Below are 26,141 nucleotides of genomic sequence, written 5' to 3'. Positions count from 1 at the left end.
GCAAGACAAATCCACGACTTAGTTGTCTAGCAAAATGGAAGCACCTCATTTTTAACAAGACATGTTCAGACATGTCTTCGACAGGAGGGGAGCTTCTGGCAAATCCTACCTGGTCAGATTCAGAAGTGTTTTTTAAAGTTGTTTATGAACAAGCCCAGACATGCAATGTGAAGTGTTTCAAAGTCAAAGTCAACTTTATTGTCAATCTTTCAGTTTGTGTGTACAGACAGAGAGATTGAAATAATGTTTCCCACAATCCCAATCTGTTTGTTACAGTTTGCAACATCAATCAGGGTTCAGATGGGACAGTTGTTTTCTAGTATTGTGTGTGAAGTGAATGAGTAATTTTTAAAGCTGGTTCCTCTAACTGTTAATTGTCATGACAAGAATGAAGTCTTTAAATCTCTTTCTAACGGATCTGTAGACACAAATCACCACAAGACCTACATTCATGAAGCATTAAATTAGCATTTTGTGTCTACTTTAGAGTGATCTGAAATGGAGAAGCAGAACATTTGTTTTGCAAATGATGTTGTTGTCATTGGATTGGAGAGAAAAAAAAAAAAATTTCTGGGAAGCTAATTGCACTCTGATTGAATGCGTACTATTTAAAGTTAAAAGAGGCAGAATTGCAGATTGTCCTGCAGGACCAATTGATAGCTTGTTTTTACCATCTAGAGATTGACAGGCATCACTTCCCCCTGCTCATACACAAATTAACATATACTATTTAAAAAGGTTTCTTCATAACTGAGACTCAAATGAACAGCTATTACACCCAATCTAAACAGCTGAAAAGCATTTTCCTTTTACATTATGTTTGCCATGCCTTCTTAATATTTCTTTGTCTCCCCTTTGTGTAGAGATAGTATAAATACATAATTGGAATGCTAAAAGACAGAGAAAATGTCTTATATCGATCCACACCTACAATGCTAAAAGCACTTTACAGAGCAGTTTGTGTCGATCAATACAAGACTTTCTCTTTCTTTGTACTGCTAATGCTTTTGAGAGCATGCTTGTTTTTCATATTTTTCATGATATACCTTTTGCTTATTCTCGGCTGTTTGCCATAGAGGGTATAAAAATGGCCACTTTCATGGTATGAAAAGTGTCAATGAACTGCCACAGACATTATTTTAAGCTGGTAACTAAACACATGCAGAGAGAAGGGAACAAAGAAAAGTAGCCAGGTGGATAGTGAGGAAGGTCAATGGACATTCTATCTAAATAATGACTTTAATGAGGCACTGCTGTGATAATTACTGTTCAGACTGGATGATGAGGTAATTGTACCCCGAGGAAGATGAAGAAGGCGGTTTGGCCGTGTGTGTGTGTGTGGGAGTTTGTGTCAAATCCTGAGAGCGACTAGACCACAATAGATACAGATATCCAGTTTCTTGTATAAAAATGTAATTATGATTTTAGTGTTGACGCATCAATTTCCGAATTGCTATATAATATAATATCTCTCTATCTTTTCTTATCTTCTGTTGCTACAGTTTGCATGTAATGTCAGTGCCAGTTATGTAAATTATACAATAGTGCCTCACAAAATCAAACGATGGCAGAAGATAAGACTGTCAGCTACTGCGCTTCCTTTACATCTGAGAGTACAATGTGAAAAATAGCAGCTTTTATTAACTTAGAATATTTGTCTACCGTATAAGTTATATACGGTAGACAAATATGCACTTTTTATCACTGTCAAACCTTCCGAGCTCATTCCCAGCACTTTGATGCGTATGCCTTTTCAAAGATGAACCTACATCAATCAAGTTTTTTTAAGATAAATGTCTGCATTATAATGCTTGTGAACAGTCTGTATGCATGTGTCGGTGTGGGTTAAACTAAGCTAATTTAACTGCCAATATATTCAGACCTTAAAAACCACACAAATCATCCATATCCATCCTCTCGGCCATGAAGGTCACATTGTTTGATCTGGACGGCTTTAGACATACACAATGTCATTCTGCAGCCAATAATAGCCCCCCCACCCTTTCCCCCCTTGGTGTGTAGACTCATTATCTTTTATTTACACCTGCTTATCTCTATAGGAAGAAAGCCTACCATTGATAACATGTCTGCCCTAGTAGACCCTAACAAATGGTTTGGACCCCTCTGGTCCCCTGTTTCCTGTGCTGTCGTGTCCTTATCTGCACCTCACGCCTCTCCCATCTGGACAACAGCTGATTATCGGACGAGATCACCTTCACACACAGACGGACTTAACTTTGGCTTTAACAAGGGGGAAGCAGGGCAAGAAAGTACACAACCGAACCTTTACTTTTGTCTCCACGTACATCATGAGCAATTGCACCAATTCAGAGAGAGTATGATAGTGAATAAGAGAGCCCATGTGGGGTTAAGCTGACCTCTTTTTCTTTCTCCGTCAATCTCTTCTATTATATCCTCAGAGCCAAGGTCACAGTATTCCAGCGCTGTAGTTTCACCACTCTCCCCAGTTAAAGGTCCCCAAGGCAAAATCCACTTTTTCATGTATTTTATACATCAACATGTGTCCCCTCTGTGTAAAGAGATTCTGAACGTTTCAGGAACAAAGATTCTCTCACTTTTTGTCCTGATCCATTTATATAAAAACCTGTCTGAAAATGAGCTGATCAGATTTTGGCCACTTTATGATGTCATAACGTTGTTCTGGTTTGTGTAACCATTAGCTAATATCCAACCAAGGTACCCCCCCCCCCCCCCACCTTATCACCTGAATCTCCTCCTAGAGCACCATTGTGTTCTTTTTAACCAAATACCTCTCAGAGGGGCGTGGGGAGTGGCTCCTTACTTTCATCTAAAGTAACAGACAGAGAATCAGCACTTTTGGAACAGGGCTGAAACAGAGGGGATTATGGGATGCTGCAATGCATGATCTGTTTGGTATTTAGAGCCAAACACTTCAGAGACATGTTTTGTGTATATCTGAGACCCATAATATATTGATGAAAAACAGTAAAATAGGGGACCATTAACGTCCATAAGACACCGCTCAATTGCCATTACATTAAAACTCCAGCCTTTCAGAACCCTTTTATTTCTGTTCCAGTAGCCAAAAAGACTTGTCTGTTCATCATCCCCCATCTTTATGCTCACAATACTTATGCAGCTGGAATATATATTTTTTCCAAATTTGTCTCAAACGTCCATTTGGATGAACTGATCAGATTTGGTTAAACACAGGTCAAGGTCACAGAAACTCTCAAAAGTGCTTGACTATTTACACAAATGTCCAAAAGTATAAAATGATGTTGTGATGAAATGTTGGTCATACATTGAAAAGTGTAAACTACAACTTAAATAGTTGGCAGAGGCATACAACCTTGAGGCGAAAATTATTGTTGTGAATTTATACAGCATTTTTTAAATGTTGATTACGCACATGATCAAATCTCATGAAAGCACACCTCCAAATGAGCAGGTGGCACGTCAAAGTAAGTAATTCATGAAACATTTGTGCAAACTTTGTGAACAACCTTGAGCACTCTCATGACTGAGCATGGGAATATGAAAATGCCGCATGATGCCAAGTTATCCAATATAGTATGTTATGAAATTAAAAACTTGAATAGTGACTTCTTCCAGTGGTCAGCCTATTGTGTATAACAAGGTTTGTGAGTGATGTTTACCTCAATGGAAATGCAGCCACACACAAGTAATATCACAGGCACATTTGCACGATAAGAAAAAGCAGGAGAGGTTGAGCATTTATGTCATGCAAACCAATTTGTATGGAAACTCTCCTTGGCAGTCAGCCAACAATCCCGTTATCCTTAAATTGCAGGACTGAAAGAAAAACCTTTTGAGTCAAATTGTGTTGCTCATTATGTATATGAATGTCAAACGCTGTTTAAGTTAAAAGCCAGAACTTTAGTCTCAGTCATTTTTTTATTTATAATCCATCGTGTAGAGCAAGAACAACACAAAACATGTTGCTGTTCACATACTGATGGGTACTATGTAGTTACAATTATTAGCACAGCCGAAAAAGATGAACTTCCCTGCACACTGTCAGCTTGGCGTTTTGATGTTCTACCAAAGGAGCATTCACAACCCAAGTCTGACAGCACGAGTTGCCAACACTGGTTTGAAAGCACTAATAAAAGTGAGGCCTATGATGTTTTGCCTCCTCGGAATCTCCTGAAGTTTCTCCAGTCAATATCCTACTGCTGGTGAAAAAGAGTCATTCTGTCTTAAAGTTTCTGAGAAATTATTTAATAGAGAGTAGTTAAAAATGAATGATTTGGGTAAACTGGTTTGAAGTATTTGCCTAAAATAGCCTCAGTGTTTTGCCTTAGTAGGTAACAACTCATCAATTCACGACCATTAAATGAAAACATATCGGCTCACTCGTTACACTGGATAACCTTTGAGAAAGACATGAAACGGAAGAACATCACTTTCTTTAAAACGGCGTGAAACTTTGATTTTGCTGCAGACAGCAAATCCAAAACAAGTAAGGAACTTCAAAAAGTTAACGCTGAAGTTCCTTCAGGCTAAACCACCTGCAGACACAACCCATTTAGTCTGATCATGAAAATATTTGAGACATTTAGGGATTAGCTGGCTTGTGCTGCAAGATATCAAGGCTTATACGCTGTTATCAGGACAACTGAAGGACAACGCCAATGAAGGGCTTTTATATTTCTAATTTTTTCTGCTTAAATGAACCCACATTACTCGATAGTTGCAGGAGAAGAAGATTTCTGGGACGAGGGGCTGTGATATACAGAGTAAGAGAGAAGGAAATAATGAGAACAGCAAGGGACTAGAGAGTAGAGGTCTTGTTTGGTATTTTCTGTGACTAGTAACTTAGAACCGACCGTGGACCCTAGATCAAGGCTGCTTCCACATTTTTTTTTATGTAATTGGGATCGAAAGGTTCCCACTGTGTCGTTGAAGTCTGTGTGCCAATTTCTAGTGCACAATCTAGTGCAGGGAAAAGGACATTTTGAGACAGCAGCTGCTCAATGATGACATCATGGCACCTCCAGTGTTTGTTGCCTATTTGTTTCTGCATTTTGGATCAGTTCTAATTATCTTGTAATCGTTTTTTCTGACCGGTTCTACTTTTCCTAGAATTTGAACAAATCTTTGAAAAAAAAAACTCTTGCACATAGTTTTGTGCAACTTGTGAAAATGATCAGGGAGGACAGAATACTGTAAATGCGGTGTTAGATACCAATACCAGTGAAAGTCTCAATTAGATTCCTCCGTAATAAATCAACAACAATCGGCTGCCTAGAGCGAGAGAGAGTGTGTAAACTAACACACCTCCTACTGATTGCATCACAAATGTGCTGTTCAAAATGTATGTAGCATTATGAGGGAAACAATTGTCTATCTCCCTGGGAAGATCATTCTACTGTCTCTGGGACGTCATTTATCTCAAGGCCCCCCATGTTCCTTTGGTACGGTAGGAAAATAAGCACCATCACATCTTCAGAATTTGCTATCGACCTGGTGCCCGAGGAATTGGTTCTCCTGTCATCCCTACATTGGACTTATGATGACCTTTAGTAGAGCCTGGGAGACACAAATGGTGAGAGACTAAGAAAATCGATTGTAGTGATGTTTACAATAACCCAGAGCGAGGCAATTGAAATTATTATCATGTTACTGATGTTAAGAATGGTTATCCAACATCAATAGGCCTTAGAAGAATGAAATGGTCAAATAGTCATGGTTTGATGATTCAACTTAAAATCAATGAAAAATATTTTTAAATGATTGCCTAGCCTTGCAATTGCAGATGAAAGAACACAATCAAACTCACATATAATGTATACGTACAGAGAGAAATATGTTCCTTGAACCTTTTTTGGGGGGTTGTGGCATCTCGAAGCTTCACTGACTTCCTCATTTATCTCAGGGCTGCAGGCGCCTGCCAATGACTTCTAGCAACAAAAGTGGACGGAGGCGCTAGAGCGAGAATGAATGTTAAAAGGTAGATTGGATGATGGCTATGTAAGTGTGGGTTTAACTGCATGCCAGATCTGTCAATCAAACTGAGGCTATAACAAAATGTTAGAAATACGGTATTCTGTCAGTTTATACGCCAACAACAATATGAGAAGGCCATCAATCTTCCTGTCGTGAACCAAAACGTCTTGCTTACAGAAAATGTATAAGCAGACGTTTTCTGTCTATCTCAATCCATCCATGAACAGGAGTATCATACTAGTGGCTCCTGCCTTGTGTTTGATGTGAAGGTTGTTGAGATCCCGTCAGTGAATGAGTTGATATCTGATGTATTTAGGATCCAGAGTTCTTTTTTTATGAAACGTCCTCGGATGTGGATTCCATTAGAAGCTGAGATCAAGCGGTCACAGTTGTAGTTGTGGGTCTTCTATAGCTCATTAGTTGTGCTACTGCTGCAGAAACTCAGGGGATAAAAATATTTTTTTGGTTGAACTTGGGAGAAATAACTAAATAAATAAGACATGAACTCATTATAATCATACATAATCATATGCTGAAGCGTTTATAGTAGCTATACATACAGTAACTGCACAGTATACTGTATGTTAATATAACTTAGTAAAACTTATCTTTATTCTTTTAAAAGTCATTATAAAATGTGGTTTTATTCATTTTCATTAGTTAAGTTTAAAGAGTTCAGTATTTACTATTTTGGTGTAAGTGTACACTGATTCTGCTGAGACCTAGTGACAACATTCACGCCATAAAAACTCCATGCAAATGCTTACTCTATACTTTTTGCTTTAGCAGGCTCTGCATCTGCTAATTCACAAACTAGCTCCTGTTAGCCAGAGCAATCCAAGAGAAGAGATCATATTATTTTACTATTCATACATTTACTTGTCCTCCTCTTGGGGAACCTTTGAAGTATAACTGCCAAGATAATGCATAAACCAGCAAGCTGACGCAGTTAACAACTCTTTGTTTTGATGCCAAGCAGAAAAATACAGGCTGATAAGAAAGCCTAGCTAGTTAGCTTGTAAGCTAGGTAGCATCTATAGCCAGCTTTGCAATACTTTGTTGTGCCTGTGCACTGTATTTACTCAGAGCAGCAGTTGCCTTTTTTTGTTTTAGTGAAGTGAAGCTAGTTGGCCACATTTAATAACAGTTATAGATTTACTCTTATGTGATTGTTAGAGAGAAAGACTGATTTGAAAATAGGAATCTTTTTATAAATATGCTGAAATTGACCTTTTTTAATTTTAGTAGTTTGTGTTTTTATAAATAATTGCTCTTAAACTCATCAACGTAGTAATTAGTATAAGTTAAAAGTCCTAATATCACATGTATCATAGGGTTGAACCATGCAGGTTAGAGCACAGTCTTTGTAGTTTCCAAAAGGAAACCTTTATTATATTGCCTCACCATTATGCATTCAAGCGAGCAACTGTAAGCTGTTGGCCTGGGACTGTATTACTTTGAAGTTTTCGCCCGAATGACTTCAGTAATACACAAAATATTATGCAAATGAAAGTGTCAGTGGTGGCTGTGAATAGATATGCAGTAAAAGATGCAGACAGCCTTTTTTCTTTTTGACTGATTAGACCAGACATAGCCTAGAGCGACCACGGCAGAGCTGTCAGGGACTAAAGAAACAATGTGGCAGTCTGTTACAACTTATTTGGTTAATTTACCAAAAATAGGAGATAAAAATAGAGCATGTATTTGCAACTTGGCATTGAGGCAGCACATCAGAAACTGGATTAAATATGTAAGCTGAAACTAAACTCAAATGCATAATGTGCCTTACAGCGTATTGCACTCTGGCCCTTTCCCCTGTGGCCAACATAAACACAGCAACTATTCAAATAAGCGTTACAGTAATTCCACTGGAAGTTGTGATTCCCAAGTGTCTCTGCGTGCGTATTGCGGCTTTTTTGTGCAATATTGTGTACATATTCAAGATGCGATCAGGAATTGTAATAGGAAGTGTGTGTGTGTGTGTGTGTGTGTGTGTGTGTGTGTGTGTGTGTGTGTGTGTGTGTGTGTGTGTGTGTGTGTGTGTGTGTGTGCGTGCGTGCGTGCGTGCGTGCGTGCGTGCGTGCGTGCGTGCGTGCGTGCGTGCGTGCGTGCGTGCGTGCGTGCGTGCGTGTGTGTGTGTGAATGAGTGTGTCTTGGTTTTGAATATCTCGCCAACCCTTGGATCATTCTATTTCATACTTGGTGTGTGTGTTGCTGAGGATCTGAGGGAGTGCAGTGCTGCGTGTGAAGTTATTAGTAAACTCACAAGCAGCACTGCACATGAACAGACTTTGTTTAGAATGAAGTGCAACTAAATCAATCCGCAGTGTGGCTCCATCCGCGAAGAGACACGTCTGCTAATGGAACGTCTCTTTATGTTTGCTTTCATCAAATCGCCTCGATTAGAAAAGAGTGTGTTTGTCTGCGTGTGCATAACGCACATTTATCCATACACTTACGGTACAGGTGCCCAAAACGACCAAGAAGGGGCACAGCCTAAACTTCATCTATCTTCCAAAGTGTTTATCAAATCTGAGGTGAACAAATGAACTGGGGCTTTGTCTTAAGAGACGAAATATAACATTTTCATCGGAACGTTCCCACTTAATGCGTAACTATACCGTAAAAACGTAAATAGACTAATCTCGAAACCCAAGATGCAGCCACACAAGCGCATACCGAACGGACACTGCACTAGTTATCTAATTCCTGATGCCCTAATGCAAATTATATTTACTAAATTGTCTTTTTTCCTTTTAATTGCAAATGTCATTGCCTATGTTTGTCTCACACATTTTGTTGTTACGCTTTCCAGTAATTTAGCCATTCGTTTGTTTATGCCTTGACTACTCTAAATTAGAACATTTTACTTAAATAGCAGCCCTCTATTGTGGGTCGGTTGTTCTTTTTATATATGATGGAAGACCTAAAGTTCAGTTTGCAAGCTGACATGATGAAGCCTGGAAAATGTACAAAGCCAGACGGACGGATTTGGGCAGAAATAGCACTGCTTGTTGCCACAAATAACCCCTTTAACGCATGACTGGTCTCGAGCCGTCCGTTACTCAACACAGTGCCAAAGTTGTTCTAGTCTAACATGGCATCACTCGGAAGCAAACTGTTTAGCAAGAGGAAAGGAGAAGAAAATGGAAGGATGGAAAAAAATATATATTTTTAATTTCCCTATTATTGTTTTCCATATAAATACAAAAATAGTGTTTTAAAATTATTTTGTGATTGGTTTATGCAATATGCTGAGTCAGCATTTTTCATATTTTTCTTAATAAATGAAACAAATGTTTTACCAGACAAAGCAGATTTGTAATGAAGTCAATCTGCCCTCAAGTGAAATATACAGAGACTCAGTCCACTGGGGAGGCAATTTGTTCCTGTGTGTGCTTCTGTGTGGTTCATTCAAAGAGTCACTAAATGAATGGACATTATTTTAGAAGCTTTTCTATTATTCAGAGAGAGAGGGAGACAGAGAGCAGTGGACCCTTTCCTATCTGTCTTCACTCAGACGTGTTCTGCTGGTGAACCCATGTCATATTTTTGCTGGAGAAACAAGCTCTTTGGTTTTCAGTCTGATGGAAAGAGAGTTTAGTATGGTCCAGTAACTTTATTTCTGTCTAAATGAGTGCAGAAAGCCTGTGGTTTTTAAATTAAAACTTGTCAAGGCAGTATTAAAGGATGTTGTTGCTGTTCTGGGCCTGTGCTGTCACTACTGCTTGTCCATAAGCAAAAAAGCAAAAGTGGTCAGTAGGGGCAGCTCATAGATATTGTCAGATATTGCTTGACCATTTTTTTTAATTCAGTTTGCATGTTATGGTTCTATTGGCTAGCAATCCAACCCAGTGTACATAATAGGCAAAGGGGCGGGACATCTCTAAGCGCTGACTAATCACAACAGCTAACCAATCAGAGCAGACTGGGTTCTGGTTTCAGAGCATGTAAAAGCATGTAAACATGGTACAGTAGTAGAGGCACAAAATACAAATATGAACCTGAAAATTAGCATAATACGTCCTCTTTAAGCTTTTGACTGAACTTTATTAAGTTATGACACTTTCTCAGATGAAAAAAAACAGATGTTGGCATTGTTTTTTTGTTTGTTTGTTTTTTACTTTTTTTCAGAGACATAACATAAATAGGACATACATGGAGATGCTTACATAACTGCACCTGTTGACGTCAGGGTTAATCATTCATCCCTTCCTCGGACAACAAAAGGACATACAATTTATTGATGCTATCTATTTTCATATTGTGAAAACATTATCAATATATGACAGACATTATCACTCCCCCTCATTAACAAAATGATTGCACAATACCTGAACCATTATGATGGCAAGAACCTGTGCTTTACCATCTAGATGAAACAATTGGCAGTGTTTTTAAAAGTACACTCACTGCCAGAAGGGTAGACACAGGTCCGCGTGGCAAGTTTAACCATAGGGTGACTAATTCTAATAATTCTAACGTTCGCCAGGTAGCTTGTTTTTTTGTCATTTTCCCATCATTTTGCTCGCCATTAACAGTGGATAGATGTATTACTGTAAAACCATATTTCGCAAATATAATCCATCTTTTACAGTACTGCTAAAGCGGGAGAACAAAAACGTATGTGTTTGAACTGGAAGTGGTAAAAGTGGAGAGGCTACATCAAGTGAAAAAAATCGCAATAAAACCTTTACATGCTGTATGTCCATTAGACCAGTGAGCCAACAAACCAAGAAACATCTTTCACACATCTTAAAATACACAGAGCGTACTCCACAGAGCTGAGTCGCTCTGCTGGCTGACTGACGGTGCTGAATCAGCATATCTCCAAGCTCTCTAGCTGTCATTGTCGTTCCTCGTCACTGTCTCTCCACTCTCAGCTCCATACTGAGCTTTCTCTGCTCGGCCTGATGGGAAATACTGCCAGTTTAGCATTCCTACTGTACATCTACCTGACTGACTTGTGGCTACTCCCCCTCTCTTTCTCATTCACTCACCCACATCCGTCCCTCCTCTGTGCGGCTCATGTGAGAGTGCTCTAAAGGCCCCTACACACCAATCTGACACCAAATAACACGTCCCAACGGACCCGACTGTTGTGTCGCCTCACGTCTCCTGCGTCTTGGCCAACAGTCGCACACCGCACCCCGCACACCGCAAAGACTTCAGTCGACGGCCAAGTAGCACGTGCGAACTGCGCATGTGTGAGAGGCAATAACTCTCCTTACCAGCAGGCGGCGGTAGTGTGTGTTCGTCAATCAAAAGAGGCAACAACCGGAAGACTGACTGCGTGATACACCGAGAGATGAAGAACAGACTGCGTGATATAAACAAACAACAAATAGCGTGTGCGTTCCATTTTCACTCTACAGCGAGAAGCTCATGGGGCTTTCCCGAACCTGTGTCGAGAGCTGGAGTTAAATGAAATCTCAGATTTGCCTTCTTAATTGTTTGTTTGAGTCCCTCACTTCCGTTTTGCTTTTCATGCACTGATTCGCTAAGCTGAACAACCAATCAGAGTGATTTCTTTAGCCGACGGCCTTTTACCGAAAGAATCGGCGTGGAAGGTGTCGGCGCGGCCGAAAATACACGACGGGGCGGGACACACAAATTGAGTTTGGGCGACAGGGCACGCTTCGTCACCTTAAGGCTCAAACTGCGCTGAAATGACAATGCTACACCCCAGATAGACCTGCTAAGGATGTCACACCTGCAGACTTACAACTGAACACTCACTCAAGCATAACATGATTGACTTATCCCAGCGACCTCTCATCTTCCCTGAGTAACTTCACACACAGGTAGACATCCTGGCGGCTGCATCCTTGCTCGTTTGAGTAATTGAATTGTTTGATCTTGTATGGGCTTTGTGGAAAAAAAAACTGTGTGAAGAAGGAGCGTCTCACCTCCTCCTGGCACCGCCGCCGGAGTCTCTGGGGTCTTTGAAGTGCGGACCTGTCCTCGATACACACCAGACAGGCTGTTTGGAAAAGGCCAGGCCACCTGTCTTCGCCTGAGGTGACAGGACAGCAGCCGCAGAGGGGGGTGTGTGTGTGTGTGTGTCTGTGTGTGTTGTTATGGCCAGGCTCTAAGGCCACAACAAACAGAGAGACACACCATGATAAAGCTCTAACAAAGGATATATTGCTAACTAAATTGAACCAAAGTACATAAAGCTAAGGATTATTAAGGTGTTGGGTGTTGGTATAATCAATTGTTTGAGTGTGCCAGAATATTGGATATGTGTGTGTTTTTGAAGTAAGGTGCCAAACCGGGTATAAACTTAAATCAAACCTAACTAAACAAACGGGTGACTGTAGCAGCCTCACGATCCTCTGCCACCAAGTATCTGGAAAACATTAGGAAGGACAGATTGGCAGGGAACGGTGTGAAGTGAGGACACTTCAAAGCTTCGATCGTTACTTTGATGAAGTTCTTGGAGGAAAGAACTGGAACACAACAGAGCTTTGAACTGTCGTCAGACACTTAAGATTTATTGGAAATGACGGTCGGAGAAATTACAAAGACATTTGCTGAGAAACCATCGTGACCCAGAGAAGCAGTTTCTTGCAGAGAAGCATGCTCCAGAAGACTCTATCAGATAAGGTTGACTCTCTGACCCATAGCATATTGTATAACCATGCTTTATGCGTATTCAGAAGTAAGAAGGGGGTCATCTCCCAACAAGCAGATTAATCGAGACTGAGAAAACAGGCACCAGCTAATCGTTATACGATAGGGCGCCCAAGCCCCAAGGTCAAATAACTGCTGTCTGTACAGATAACACATAACATTAACTGAGGTGAGGACATATTTGGAGACACAATGGTATGACATCCAATTTAATATTTATATGCATTTTCTTTTTAACTCTTTGGGCTATGCGTTACCCAAAAAGAATCCCAAATAATAAAGAATAGATTAACCACACATTATTCATAATGCATCAACATAATCAGTAGAAGAAGAGGAAGAAGAAGACCCTATATGTATCCCCGGGTTAGCATCTTTTCAATATGTTTGTTGAATTCACAGTTCAAATACACACATCCACAATAATATAGATATTCTGGCATCAGGGAGTAGTTGGGGGTTTGATGCCTTGCATAAGGACACCTTGACAGCGCCCAGGTGGTGAACTGGCACCTCTCCGGCCACAAGTCCACACTCCGTATTATTCAAGTCCAATCAGGTACTAAAATGGACAGTTTCAAGAAAGCTACATATTTTTTAAATGTTGGCTTTAGCTACAGTATTGTTCTATTCATTCAACGACTTACATATGAGCAGATTGTTTTAATGTGCTATTTATTTGATGTGTTTATTGCAGTTTTTGTAACTTTTTTGTTTTGCAGTTATTTTCTCTCATCAGACAATCGTAGAAAAGTGAAAAACAATAAAAGTAAATACTAATAGCCAATTTGTGGAAGGTTTGACAGCTTGTGTCATCCTCTCCCCTTCGACTCTTTTGAAAATCCTCGAACATTTCTCACTGAATCTTCAAAGCCCATATTTTCGGGACTGCGCTTCAGTTTTTGGAGTCAGCATGTTGGGTGAAAAGGATGAAGCAGTGAGAGGAAGGGAGTAAGCAGGTCAGAGGAATCCAGGGGATGATGCTGGACAGGAGGACAAATAAAACCGCTGACTTCATGAATGATGCATAGCTTTTCTGTCTTCATTATACACTTCCAGGCAATTTGATCATGCAGGTAAACATGCAAAGCTGTATAAGTGGGAAATGAGAGAGAGAGTGAAGGAGCGGGGAGAAGAGGGGAAGTGGGTGTTTCTGAGTTTATTGGTGTGCGTGTGCCTATAAGCAGGAGATAGTGAGAAGAAACTGAATAAAAAATGGAGAGATGAACATATGAGAGGGTCAGCTGGAGGATTTCTACACTGAAAAGTCGACAGGAGTTTTGAAACACCACTCGCCTCATTGTTGCTGCTGTCAGCATGTTTATACTTTACCACCTTGGCCTCATTCAAAAGGAAATGAAAGGGCTTTCATGTTGCCGATAAAGAGTGGCCTGTCTTTTCCTGACTATACATTCCCCCTCGGCTGCCGCCAGTGTCTGCATGACTCGGGTTTGATGTTGTGTTGAAGTAAAAAGGGCATCAGGAGTGCAGAGGCACTTGTGAATAAAAGCTGAAATGTGCCAGGTTCTCTGTCTTCAGCTATTTTGCTTCTGTCAGTATCACAGTTTGCAAGGACAGACATCTGTCATGCCCTGTGACTCGATGTCAAGCAGTGTGTGTGGGAGAGAGCTGAAAAGCGTGTTTGTGTGTGTATGTGTGTGTGTTTGTCGCTCTTCACTCCGCCCCGCATGTAAGTTGTCAGCTGCGGGCGATGTGTCTTTTGTGGCTCTCGGTAATAAAGCCATTAATCACGTTCGCTGTGTGCCACAAACATGCCACGCTGCACTCGCTGCGAGATGTCTCACTCTGTCTGTCCCACGATGCAACATCAGATGCAGCTCACTGGAGTGGAATGGGAAATGGCCCAGTCTGGTGTTCGGTGCATTTTTGTGTGTGCGTATTGAATATGTTTGTGTGACCATGTACAGTATAGCTGTGATGTGATATGAATGGATAAGGGCGTGTTCAGACAAAGAAGCACTTACAGCCGCGATGTAAAGACAATGAAAACTTATGTTCTTGGATTCACTAATTACAGGCTTTGCATTGAGATGGCATCATTTTGTCGCGATATATGATTTCCATTATAAAATGACAAATCATCATATTAAAATATCACCCAAACCCCTAGATTTGATGCATAACTTTCTTATTAATTATAATTAATAAGTCAACGTTATAAGTTTGACAGCTATTAACCTTTAGAAAAGCAAGCAGAGGAACACACATAATTATGTCAACAGATAATTGTCATTGATTCCTTTTCTATTAAATTGCCACTTTTTAAGCATAACTTCAGTAGGACATTTTATAGTGTAGTTTTTAATCAAAACCAATAATCAATAGATATATTCCCCATTTGAAAATCTGTTGTTTCAGCCCTAAAATGGCCACACTTGAGAAGTGTATTTTATCAGTCTTCTCTGTCAACATTATTTGTTTTTCATCTGTATAGAGAGTCGAGACACGCACACACATGCAGCCCGTTGAGTCGGTGTGAAAGGTAACAGCGGCACATGTTGAAGTCAGGTGCTCGGCAGAGTGCTGTGTCACCCTCCAGTCACCACGCTCACTAATGCGCTCTTACTTGGCCATCAATCCCCTTTAGCTGATATCAGCAGGTTTTCTACAGCTCCATGGTCATACATAAGCAATGAGAGATTGTCGATCATCTCGCATTATGGTCCATTTAGGAGATGGTTGATGGTGACGAAAATGTAGATGTGGGGCCAAATGTTTCCCCGAACAAGCTTTACTTAGCAGCTTCCGGACCAGCCTCCAAGCTGTTAGAGGAGACATTGTTTGATGTTGCTATACAAATGGGAATTTTGAAGTCTTGGCTAAATTGTTCTACTCTTGTATAAAATAATCTAATATCCCAAAACTTTCAAACAAATACCTGGATATCAATTTTATGACGATATGGTTGGTTTTGCCATCAAGCAGGTAAAGCCAAAGAACAGAACAGCTAAAAAATGAATAATAATACATATTTAATGATAACAGCCTGTTCTATTAAGTCTACCCTCCAACACACAAACACATCCCCCTTGACTCAAACGTATACGACTGATATTTGTATGAACCACAAGCCAGTGGAAGAACAAACTACTCAGAACTTATACTAAAAATGCCGCTTCGTCACTTTAAGATATATAAATGTTGTCATATGGTGACTGTTGTTTTATTTATATAAGACAAATGTCCCTTTTATGTTTATTTAATGGACAATAAAGTATTGAATCTGAATTTTTTGTCTGGTAAATTCTGACAATTACACTTCACTGTAAAAAAAACAACACAGGGTATAACAATATCCAACATGTGGATTATATCTACTCCCTTATACATAATATTGATATATTTCACAGTCCTCGTCTGGTGCTTTACACTCTTTTTAATTCAAGTTGAGAAGCTTTTTTAGAGAACAGTGTCCGAATGATAAATAGCGCTGAGTCATTGGAGAGATAGCTTTGAGTCAAAGGTAGTAAACGTTCTAAATGTATTGCCTTGCCCTACCAAAAAGGCCAGGTTATTCCACTCTCATAAAAATGTGAAAGCCCTTAAGAACCTCATCTGTCTTTGTTCCTCTCACCTAAGGATATGCACAGTATTGATCTAGGAGTGCTGTCTTTGCAGAATTTCTGTGCTTCCTGTAATGGAACCCTCTTATTGCTGCACTTTCTACCTTTCGTCTTTTTCCCCGCGATATCACCCTTGCCTCATTCAATTTATGCCTGTCACTCTTGCTCTGTTCCCATCAGCACATGTAAGAACCTTCTCACCTTTCAGCATTACTAACACACACACACACACACACACACACACACACACACACACACACACACACACACACACACACACACACACACACGCGCACACACACACACACACACACACACACACACACACACACACACACACACACACACACACACACACACACACACACACACACACACGCACACACACACGCACACACACACACACTTCCTAATCTTACTCTGTTCTTCATTCGATCACCTTTCTAGCTCTTCTGTTGGGTTTCTTTTCTTCAAATCCTCCCACACTTTTTCCAATGTTCACTTTCCATCCTGTTACTTCTCTCTTCTGCCTGTCAATTAAAGGTCACCTATTATGCAAAATGCACTTTTTGTATGTCTTTTATACATAAATGAGTTTCCCCGGTGTGTAAGGAGACTCAAAAATTGTCCGAAAATACAACCCTCTGAAAACGGGGGTAAAACGGAGCTGATCCAGATTTGCTTTGGACTTGACATCATATCGGAAATGTGGGCTACCTTTGCATCGAAAGGGGAGGCGGAGACTTGCAAACACTTCCACAGAGGGGCGTGGCGGGCAGCAGCCCGCATTTAAAGCTACACAGCCCTTTCGAAAACAGGGCTGAAACAGAGGGATATGCTCAAATCCATGATCTGTTTGGTATTTGGAGCAAAACACTTCAGAGACATGTTTTTTATATATCTGAGACCATAATATATGCCCAAGAAAGAGAATAATAGGAGATCTTTAAGTTATTTTACATGGTAAACACAACAAGAACACATTGCGTATATTTTCAATTGACTCTCTGCTTTGTTCTCTGCTTTCTCCAGACTTGGACGTGCGCTACTTCTGGAAGTGGAGCGTGTTCGAGGACTACCTGCTCTTCTGCTTCGGCTTCACCGTGCTGTGTGCGGTCGTCACCCTGCTGCTGCTGGACTCCGCCATGTTCGTGGAGACGCTGGGCTCCCTGGCCGTCATGTTCGAGGCCATGCTGGGCTTCCCACAGCTGCTACAAAACTTCCACAACTGCTCCACCAAAGGCATGAGGTAGGGCACACTTTGAGGTCGAGCAGGGCTTTGTAGAACGTTCATAGCTCACTTTACTCACACTGGCTTACAGGAGCACACTGCCACAGAAGTATCATAGTGCTCACCAACACCCCAAGCACATTAACCCTGATGTCCAGGGCTTGCAAATGATTTATTTCCTCATTAAATATGCTAACAAGGTCATTTATAAGCATTAGAGACTAAATTAAAAGTACAAAAAACAGAGTTGAGGTTTAAATTAACCCACACGACTCCTGAACAAGTGTCCAACAGTTACCTGTTTCATCGACAAGGATTAATGCATTACCAATGAGGAACAGTGACACACTAATTGAAAAAAAGGTCTCCCTCTTTCAGGCCTTTTTTTTAAACTGCCATTATTGCAGACAACAAAATAGAGTTTAACATGCATCCCAAAATCATTTATAAATAAGAATCGACATTTTCCTTCCAAGAAATGTCCCTGATTATATAACTACGTGTCGCATTTGATTTCCTTGAGGTCAAATTAAAGGTCTCCTTCGATTGAAAGAGGCAGTAGAGGGTGAAGGAGGGAGGTATTCAAAAGGCTTGGCTTGCATTTTTCAATGTTTTCTTGGTACAATTATGTGAAAGTGTACAATGATTAGCCCCTCACCTAGAAGACTGCAAGATCAATTACGCCCCTAATGGCTCAGAACCTCATAGTAATTATGATCGTCATTTCCTGATTATGTCTCTTGTCTGTCATCTGGGCAACTGAGCATTGCAGTGTGTGTGGGTATGAAGTGTAGCCGCATGATTGGCTAGTCACTCGTCTCTGAAAGTAGCTTAAAAAAACTAAGCAAAATATTTGTACTTCCTCTCTCCCATTTTGATTCAAGGTAATATTCAAGAAGTATAATAGCCACAAAGACAAGGGAATATGATGATTGTCCTAAAATCAGGATTTTATTGTGACATTCAGCAACTATCTCTGTTGGGAATGACAGGTAGGTGGAAAAATATGTATGTATGATTATGGCGTGAACCTTCCCTTTAAGTCTCACTGTTTTCTCTTGATTAACTGTGACTGTAGCTTTTAAACCTAAACACATGCACAGAAAATAACATTAAAGCTGGCATTTATATTACCTCATTTCACACACGCATCCATAAACACCAGGAATAAGCTCTGAATATACTTTAGTTTTAAGCAATGGTGTAGTTAAGGACACTGCTGATGTTCTTCCTTGGTAATATGCTCCATTTCACACAAAGTCACCTCCGGGTATACATCTGGGCTCGCACTTCCTGTGAGCACGCAAACAACTCAGAGTGAATTTCCTGCCAAAGATGAAATACACAATAACAATAATTGCCTCACCGATGACTGATTAATGAGTTAGCAGCATCAACGTGCTAAACCTTTATAACAAAGCCCTTGCTTACTCAGTAATGTGATGATTTATGAGCCACCAAAAACAAACAGTTGTTGGAACTTTACTCTAAGATATTTAATTCCCCTTTTCAGATACTCTGTCATATTTTCTTACCTCCGTATCGATCCCCCCTGGGCTAATTGGACGACTGAAACCAGCCCACTCAGCACTTCTGTGTCCGTGTACATAACATGTATCAGATCGTTTGACCCACATCACACATACATAACGATTCTCCCATTTGTTCAGTTAAGCTTGAACAAACAGTTTTTCCAGATGTGATGATGTGGCACGGAGTCTGAGCCTCCTCTCACGCTATCCTATTTGAAACAGTTCACTAAGGTGTGAGGGTGAGCGTGTGGATCCATTTCATCAAGGACTGCTCACCTTTTCAAGCTCGCCCATTTGATAACCTTTACAGAGATTCATGTTGGGGAAAAGGGAGTTTGAGGATGACACACACAGGCACGTTCAGTCACGCTTAGCGTAATTATGCTGCCTGGTCAATATTGACACTTTGCACAATAATACCACTACTCCGGGGAAACGGAGGAAGGGACAGAGCGGAGATGGAAAATCCAAAAGACAGAAAGGAGAAAGGTAGACTAGAGATAAGGTATTAAAAAGAAAAAACAGCAGTATGTGATAAATAAAATATATAGAGGAATGTAGATTGCAGTACTGAGAGAATAAAGATCAGGGAGTAATCCCTTTTTAAATATTGCCTCATCTCTTAGCTGTGCTTTTGGTCTGCATATTAGATTTGGTCCATTTATATATTTCAAACTGTCTTGAGAACTCTGGTGCTGACTAAAAATCTAAAATAAGCCCACTTTAAAAGTTGAGCCTCTGTCCCTTACCAACAAATCCTGGTGTTAAAGGGGCCCTTTTAAGCTCATTTTCTGGTTTCATTATTGTATTTTAAGACATCCACTGTTACATGTTTACATGCTTTAATGTTCAAAAAGCTCTTTATTTTTCTCATACTGCCTGTGCTGCAGCACCTCTTTTCCCCCTCTGTCTGAAACCAGAGCCCAGTCTGCGCTGATTAGTTATTTGGCCTGCTCTGTTGCGATTTATCAACCTCTTAAAGATGCCCCTTAACCTATGATGTCACTATGGTACGGAAATAAAGAAAGTCAAATTGAGGCGTTTCAAGCAGGGGGGGGGGGGAGTGTGGAAGGGAAACTCCGTCTAGAGGGAACTTTGGGAATTTAGCATTTGCAGACCATTCACATGCACTAAAACCTTTATAACGCACTATAGGAAAGGGAAAAGCATAATACGGCCCCTTTAAGTTATTGTTGTCAATGGTTGTGAGATTTGTGCGTGTTCTACACAATATCCCCCACATCTAGCCCTCTTGCTTATTTCCACCACTTCATATTGTTTTGGAAATTCAGTTCCGTCAAAGAATAAAGCTGTGTATGCTTATTCATTAAAGAGCCTGTGACACGAACCCAACAACTATTGTGCAATGAAATAGTGGGCTACTAGTAATCTCGAACCGTCAGTTTAAAAAAGAAAAAGCGATACCGTTCCGATAAATATCAATAATTTCGAACATCGCGGGAAAATTCCTTCGACTCATTTTGAGGTTTTGGGGGAAGCCGGAAGTGACGTCAATGCGGGAACGCTTCACTGTGCGGCGAGAGAGCCAAACACGGACAAAGTGTGTTGTCATGCGTAGAAATGCTGAATTACTGAGTTTAGGCACGTTAATAACATTTTAATGAAGTTGAATACAGTGTACTATTTGTCAGTGCTTTCATGTCAATTCGGCGAACATAAACATAAATGATCGTGGTGAAGATGATGATTAAATTAGGATTAAAAATCGGTAGTGAGAGCTGCTGAATTTCCTCCCGTCGGATGTGATATAAAAACAAATCGATTATTTTTGTAGTTGTAAACTCAAGTGGATGAAACTACATTTATTAGTGCTTTCATGTCAATTCGGCGAACATATGATACATTAAATGATCGTGAGGATGATGATTTAAAAATCTTTTGTTTGAGCCGGTCTGCATTTCCTGATGAGAAAACAAACCTTAGCTTTTTGTAGTTGCAGTCAGTGGTGTAGTGGGCGTTGGACGCGGGGGTACGCCGTACCCCCACTTATTTGAAGCATGATTTCTTTTTTTAATAGTCTAATACATCTAAAATCATTGCCAGTGTTATCAGTTGCAAGTGTGTGTTTGTTGTAATAATGACGAAAACATAATAGGCAGATTTCACAGTAATTATAATAAAAACGTAGCTCAAGCATTTATGCAACTTGATTTGAAGCGTATGTGTGTGAGGGGCAGAACTGTGTGTGTAGGGTGACCAGGTGTCCCGCACTGTGCGGAACTGCACACACAGCATTTTTATTATTTGTCCCGCGTCCCACACATTGAGACTATGTCCCGCATTTGAGTGATAGTCGCGCAGAAAGGCCGGATCGGTTCGCTGACAGCCGGCACCGCCCTTTATTATTATATTGTCTAAACGGCATCATGTAAGTTGCGCTGACAGGCAACACAGAGGTCCCCAAGTCCCCCCCCCCCCCTCGTTGACAGTTCACGAGCACGTCCATAGTGTCTCCCGTCCACCCACCACCCCGTCCACCCAGTAAAAACATCCCCACTACACCCCACTACAGTACACCACAACAACATGGATTAAACGTGTGTTTTATTTTACCACAATGTTGGGGAAATTAATGGATAAAATGCACGGATTATTATTATTATTATTATTATTATTATTATTATTATTATTCCCACTCCGATCGGGACACTAGGTCCACCGTTTCCCCGCAGCGAGGCTCCCCCCGTTGACAGTTTACGTGGGCTGGGCTGGGTGCAGTGGCGGACTGGCCATCGGGACGAATCCCGATGGGTCGGTACCAAAGTGGGCCGGTCGGATAAATCACTAGCACACCCCCCACTCCCCCCGTTGACAATTTACTAGTGGTACCGAAGTGGGCCGGTCGAGAGTCCCGGGCTGATTTTTAGTCCCAGTCCACCACTGGCTACATGACCGTATGATCGCCCATATTGACGCACCTAATTCCTAAACTTCTAACAGATACAACATAAACCGATCCTTCAGCCTCATATGAGCTCTCAGACACGTTCAAAATTAAACTGTCATCGCTGTCTGAGCTTGCTGCTGTGTGCGCCATCGTGCGTTTACATGCAGATGCTGGGATCCTGAACGGTGCAGGAATGACGTCACACATAATTTGGCGGGACTTGAAGAATCCCCGAGAAGATCTAGAAAATGGTCAACATTGAAGGGCAGATTAATGGTTATCAAAGTACAAATATCCAAAATCAGTTCAGTAACGGTTTTCAAGGGTACAATATTTACTCAAATTGATGGGTTTGGATGATGGGGGAAACTCGTGTCACAGGCTCTTTAAACACTGACCTTACGGAGATGCCGGATTTTCATCCTACAGCGTTTGTTCCTTAACTCACATGCTTGGCATTTGAAAGTACTCATTACTCGGCATTACTCAGGTGGAACCCACAATTGATTGGTAACCTTGTGATTTGTTTTATATAAACAACAGTGTGTTTTTGTGCCTGAATGATTGCTCAGCACTTTATGCTCTGCTGCCTGGGGAGTCCGCCTCTTTTTCTCCTACTCTCATTAAACTTTATATTTTTTGCTTCCTTTCCACTTTCCCTCTCCCAGCTGTGCACCAAAAGCTGCCAACTTTTGTAAAGTCACTCAGTGAAATTGAGGAGACTCCAAAAGTGGTTGTCTGTCTGTCTGTCCTGATAACTGAAAAGTGTGCAGAGTATTGCTTTCCTACTTACCTGATACTTATCTATGTGTTAGTTTACTTTCCTTGTGTATAACAGCAGAAGTAGAGGAGAACATGTGGACAGAGCAGATTGAAATACACCAAAACCTAAAGTAAGTTCTGATAAGCAAAATCCAAATACGTTATCTATCCTGGGGGAAATTAGGTTTTGTGACAGTTGTATCATTTTAGTTTAAGTACTTGTAGCCACTGGGACACCGTGTCTTAGGCACAGGAACAAGGCAGGACGTCCTCCACAGCACAGGGACCCTCTGGAGACTCAGGTTGATGGTGAAGATAAAAGACAAACAGTAAAACATTTAAATAACCAGGAAAGCCAGAACTTATCAACAAGAAAGGCTTATATAAATTATTTTCAGGTTGCAATTAACCTCTGGATTCAGTACCCTATACTGTATGCCTATATCATGAATGTGAAAAGTAGTCAAACTACTAGTCGAGCCAAAAGACTAGAATATATTCACAAACACCTGTTTCTTTTTTTTTGTATGTGGTGTATTCAGCTCCCCTCTTTATGTCACTCTGTCTTTCACAGTTCAGGCTAACACCATTCAAGTTAATGGTGGTCCTATTAACATGTCCCTTCAATGGCAGCCAAATGGTGGCTTCAAATTTCTCTTGAGGCGACTATTACCTCTGGGACATTTTAGAAAAAAGTGCCGGTACCTCTACAGTCTGGCTTTGGAAGACATCATGCAGACATGTTAATGACCTTTATGCACATTCTGATATGTGAACCAGAGTTTGTGTCCCAAAAGTAAGGGTATCAAAACAGTGTTGTCATGTATAGCACATGTATACACTGTATGCATTACTGAGCGAAAAAAGATTTGATTAAAGAATAAACTGTATCACTGTTTACAGTATGTGCTATCAAAATAAACAGTTGTGGTCAAAGTGATTTTGCTATTTAGAAAACTAACTGAGCTGTAGGTGATGGTAACAAAACAAAATGTTGAAGTCTGAGGGATATTTGATCATACATATTAAAAAGATGTAGCCTATTCTTTTAAATGGACAGCATTGGACTATATTTTTATATAGAAGTATGGAATGAAGAAAGTAATTTACGTACCGAAACTGGCAACTCAGAGTTATCTTTGAAAATGAATTTGTCCCGTTTGTTTTTAATCGCTATATATACAGCTAACAAAGCTAACATATGAAGTTCATTAATCAAAACTTCATATAGGCTAGGTTCATCATCATCATTTTTGTATAGGAGTTTAATCTTTAACTTATTGAAATAGAAAAAACAATCAAACATTTAATGTGTTCAAGTCTTTTAATGTGAGGATTTGTTACCTTGTTTTACACTTTTGACTTATTAAAACATATTTAAAAGAAGCCATGTCTTTACAGGAGCTAGTAACAGGAAGTGTGATGGATATACTGTGGAAATGTTTCATTATTTCAACACGATTTGGCAAGATAACAGGATTTTCTCTACGAACATGTCAACTTCCATCACTGAGATTAGTAAATGTTGTATCTTTATGTGAGCTGTGTTTGTATGGATGTCAAAAGTCTGCATTTATTTCATGGTTAAAGTATAGTGTGTGTTAGCGGAGCACATATAATAGTGTTTGCTCGGGTAGAGTTAACAAGATCAAAGCCATTGTTTTATGTGTGTAGTAGCTCTCACTGTTAAATTACAGTCATGTCTGTCCTGGGGAAAGACATGGAAGGAGATTGTGTTATGAGAACTCATGTTTCGTTTGTTCCTACATTACATGGTTGGGATTTAGAGGAGAGCACTTTGGGGAATTTAAGCTGTGCATACAGTAGGCTTGTGGCTGTACTGTGTTCATGCATTTACAAATGTGTTATTCTTATTTGTGGAGTAAAAGGAAGACACTAGGCAAGTTTAATTGCATTTGTTAGGACTATTTTATAACATATTATGTTCCGTTATGCCAATGAACTTATGTTGATTGTCAAGGCTACAATTCTAGAGAGACCTACTCAAAAACACTGTCGACCGCCATGCTCTTTCATATGTAAACTAACATACTAGTGCAACAGTGAAAACTGCTGAACTCAAGGCTGCACTGCAGACTCACTTTTATCAGTTAATATACTTTTCTATTATGTATGGGTTGACTTTTGATTTAGTTGCAGTAACATGGTACCAACTTTTTATTGCAGCACTGATATATATTCCAGGAATTAACCAATTTAACCATTTACCATAATCGTAAATAATAACGTCAGAAAAGTAACTGTACGACCTGAGATACGGAAGTCTTCTCCTCTCTTGAACTGGACATCTACCTAATATCCCTCTATCTAATTTTTTATATGTCAATCAATACAAAACATCATCCAGATACTTGGACTTCTTGTACTAAATGAGTGACACAAACATTTTGGACAGAGTTTCAAAAGTGTCCGTACTATTACTAGTATCCATCATCAGACATCCGCAGATCATGGTCCAAACTTTTATGAGTTTTTCCTTTTATTTGGGAAAAAGGATAACTTGTGTCCATCCTTTTGTACATGTATGTTTTATCACTTTTGTATTGGTTAATGTTCTTAAGTGTCCTATAGATTATTTTTAATCTATTACATATAAGGGTACCTTTATCGTTATGTTGATCTTAATCCCCTGTAAGGTTAAAATAAGTGACAGGGATCGCCTTCTGTTCTCTGCACTACAGTTCTGACTGGCCATCTTCTCTATTGTGGCTTGTTTATGTTTTTTGAAAAAGTACCAAAAATATCCCTGTCTGATACTCCTTCTCCTCTCCTCCCGTCTGCTTCATTTTGTGAAGTAGAATCCGTCTCTTTCTGGCAGTGTTAGGAACTTTTTCCTTGTTTGGCTGTGTGCGATCGATCAACATGCATAATTCATAGTTAGTGGGTTAAGAGCAGCTCGGCTTCTCTCTTGTTGGGCCCTTTGAATGTTTCTCTCTCGATGTGCCCCCCATCCCCTCGGGGAGAGCTACAACCCCGTTGTTAAGCACCTCGCACACAATCTCAAGGGTGGGCGCACACATGTGTACACAAGCGTGGACCCACACATCATGCCAATGCACACATTTGTGGGTTGACCGAAAAAGAGATGGAAGAGGTGATTGAAACTTGAAGCTCTAAACATCATCCCATGCTGCTCCAGTGTTGTGTATTAGTATTATGAAACAATTATGAGTGCCTAACGCCCCCCTGGAGACACATGCACTCCCCACTTACAGCTTTAAGCATGCACTGTTGTGTTCAGCCACCACTTATCTTCACAACAGAAGCAGATAATGTGTCCTACCATGTTCTATTGATTACAAGATCTGAGAAATCGCACAAAAAACAGACAGATGTACCTATCCAAAGATATTACAGATTAAGTGTAAGAGTTAAGGCAGCAAATCAGCCTGAAATGGAAATGTGTTTTTTTGCCAGTGATTTTTAGCAATGTAGAATTTAGTCCACGTTGTTTCTGTAAGAGTTACAAGACAGCTATGCAATTGGTTACGCTTTCACCTTCTCCTTTTTTT

At 40.3% G+C, this 26,141-nt stretch overlaps 1 protein-coding gene across 1 annotated transcript in view; it reads left to right on the top strand.

Moving 5' to 3' along the window:
• Nucleotides 1-26,141, top strand: part of LOC307039934 (solute carrier family 66 member 2) — a 57,010-nt gene that overhangs the window by 19,517 nt on the left and 11,352 nt on the right. The window contains exon 4 of the mRNA XM_079682388.1: nucleotides 17,208-17,424. Within this exon, the coding sequence (XP_079538514.1) occupies nucleotides 17,208-17,424 (217 nt within the window). The remainder of the gene's footprint in view (nucleotides 1-17,207; nucleotides 17,425-26,141) is intronic.

The sequence above is a fragment of the Notothenia rossii genome (assembly GCF_949606895.1).
Source record: "Notothenia rossii genome assembly, chromosome: 5".
Taxonomy (NCBI): Eukaryota; Metazoa; Chordata; class Actinopteri; order Perciformes; family Nototheniidae; genus Notothenia; species Notothenia rossii.
Note: the sequence above shows the minus strand (reverse complement) of the source record. Positions and strands in the feature narration are given on the sequence as shown.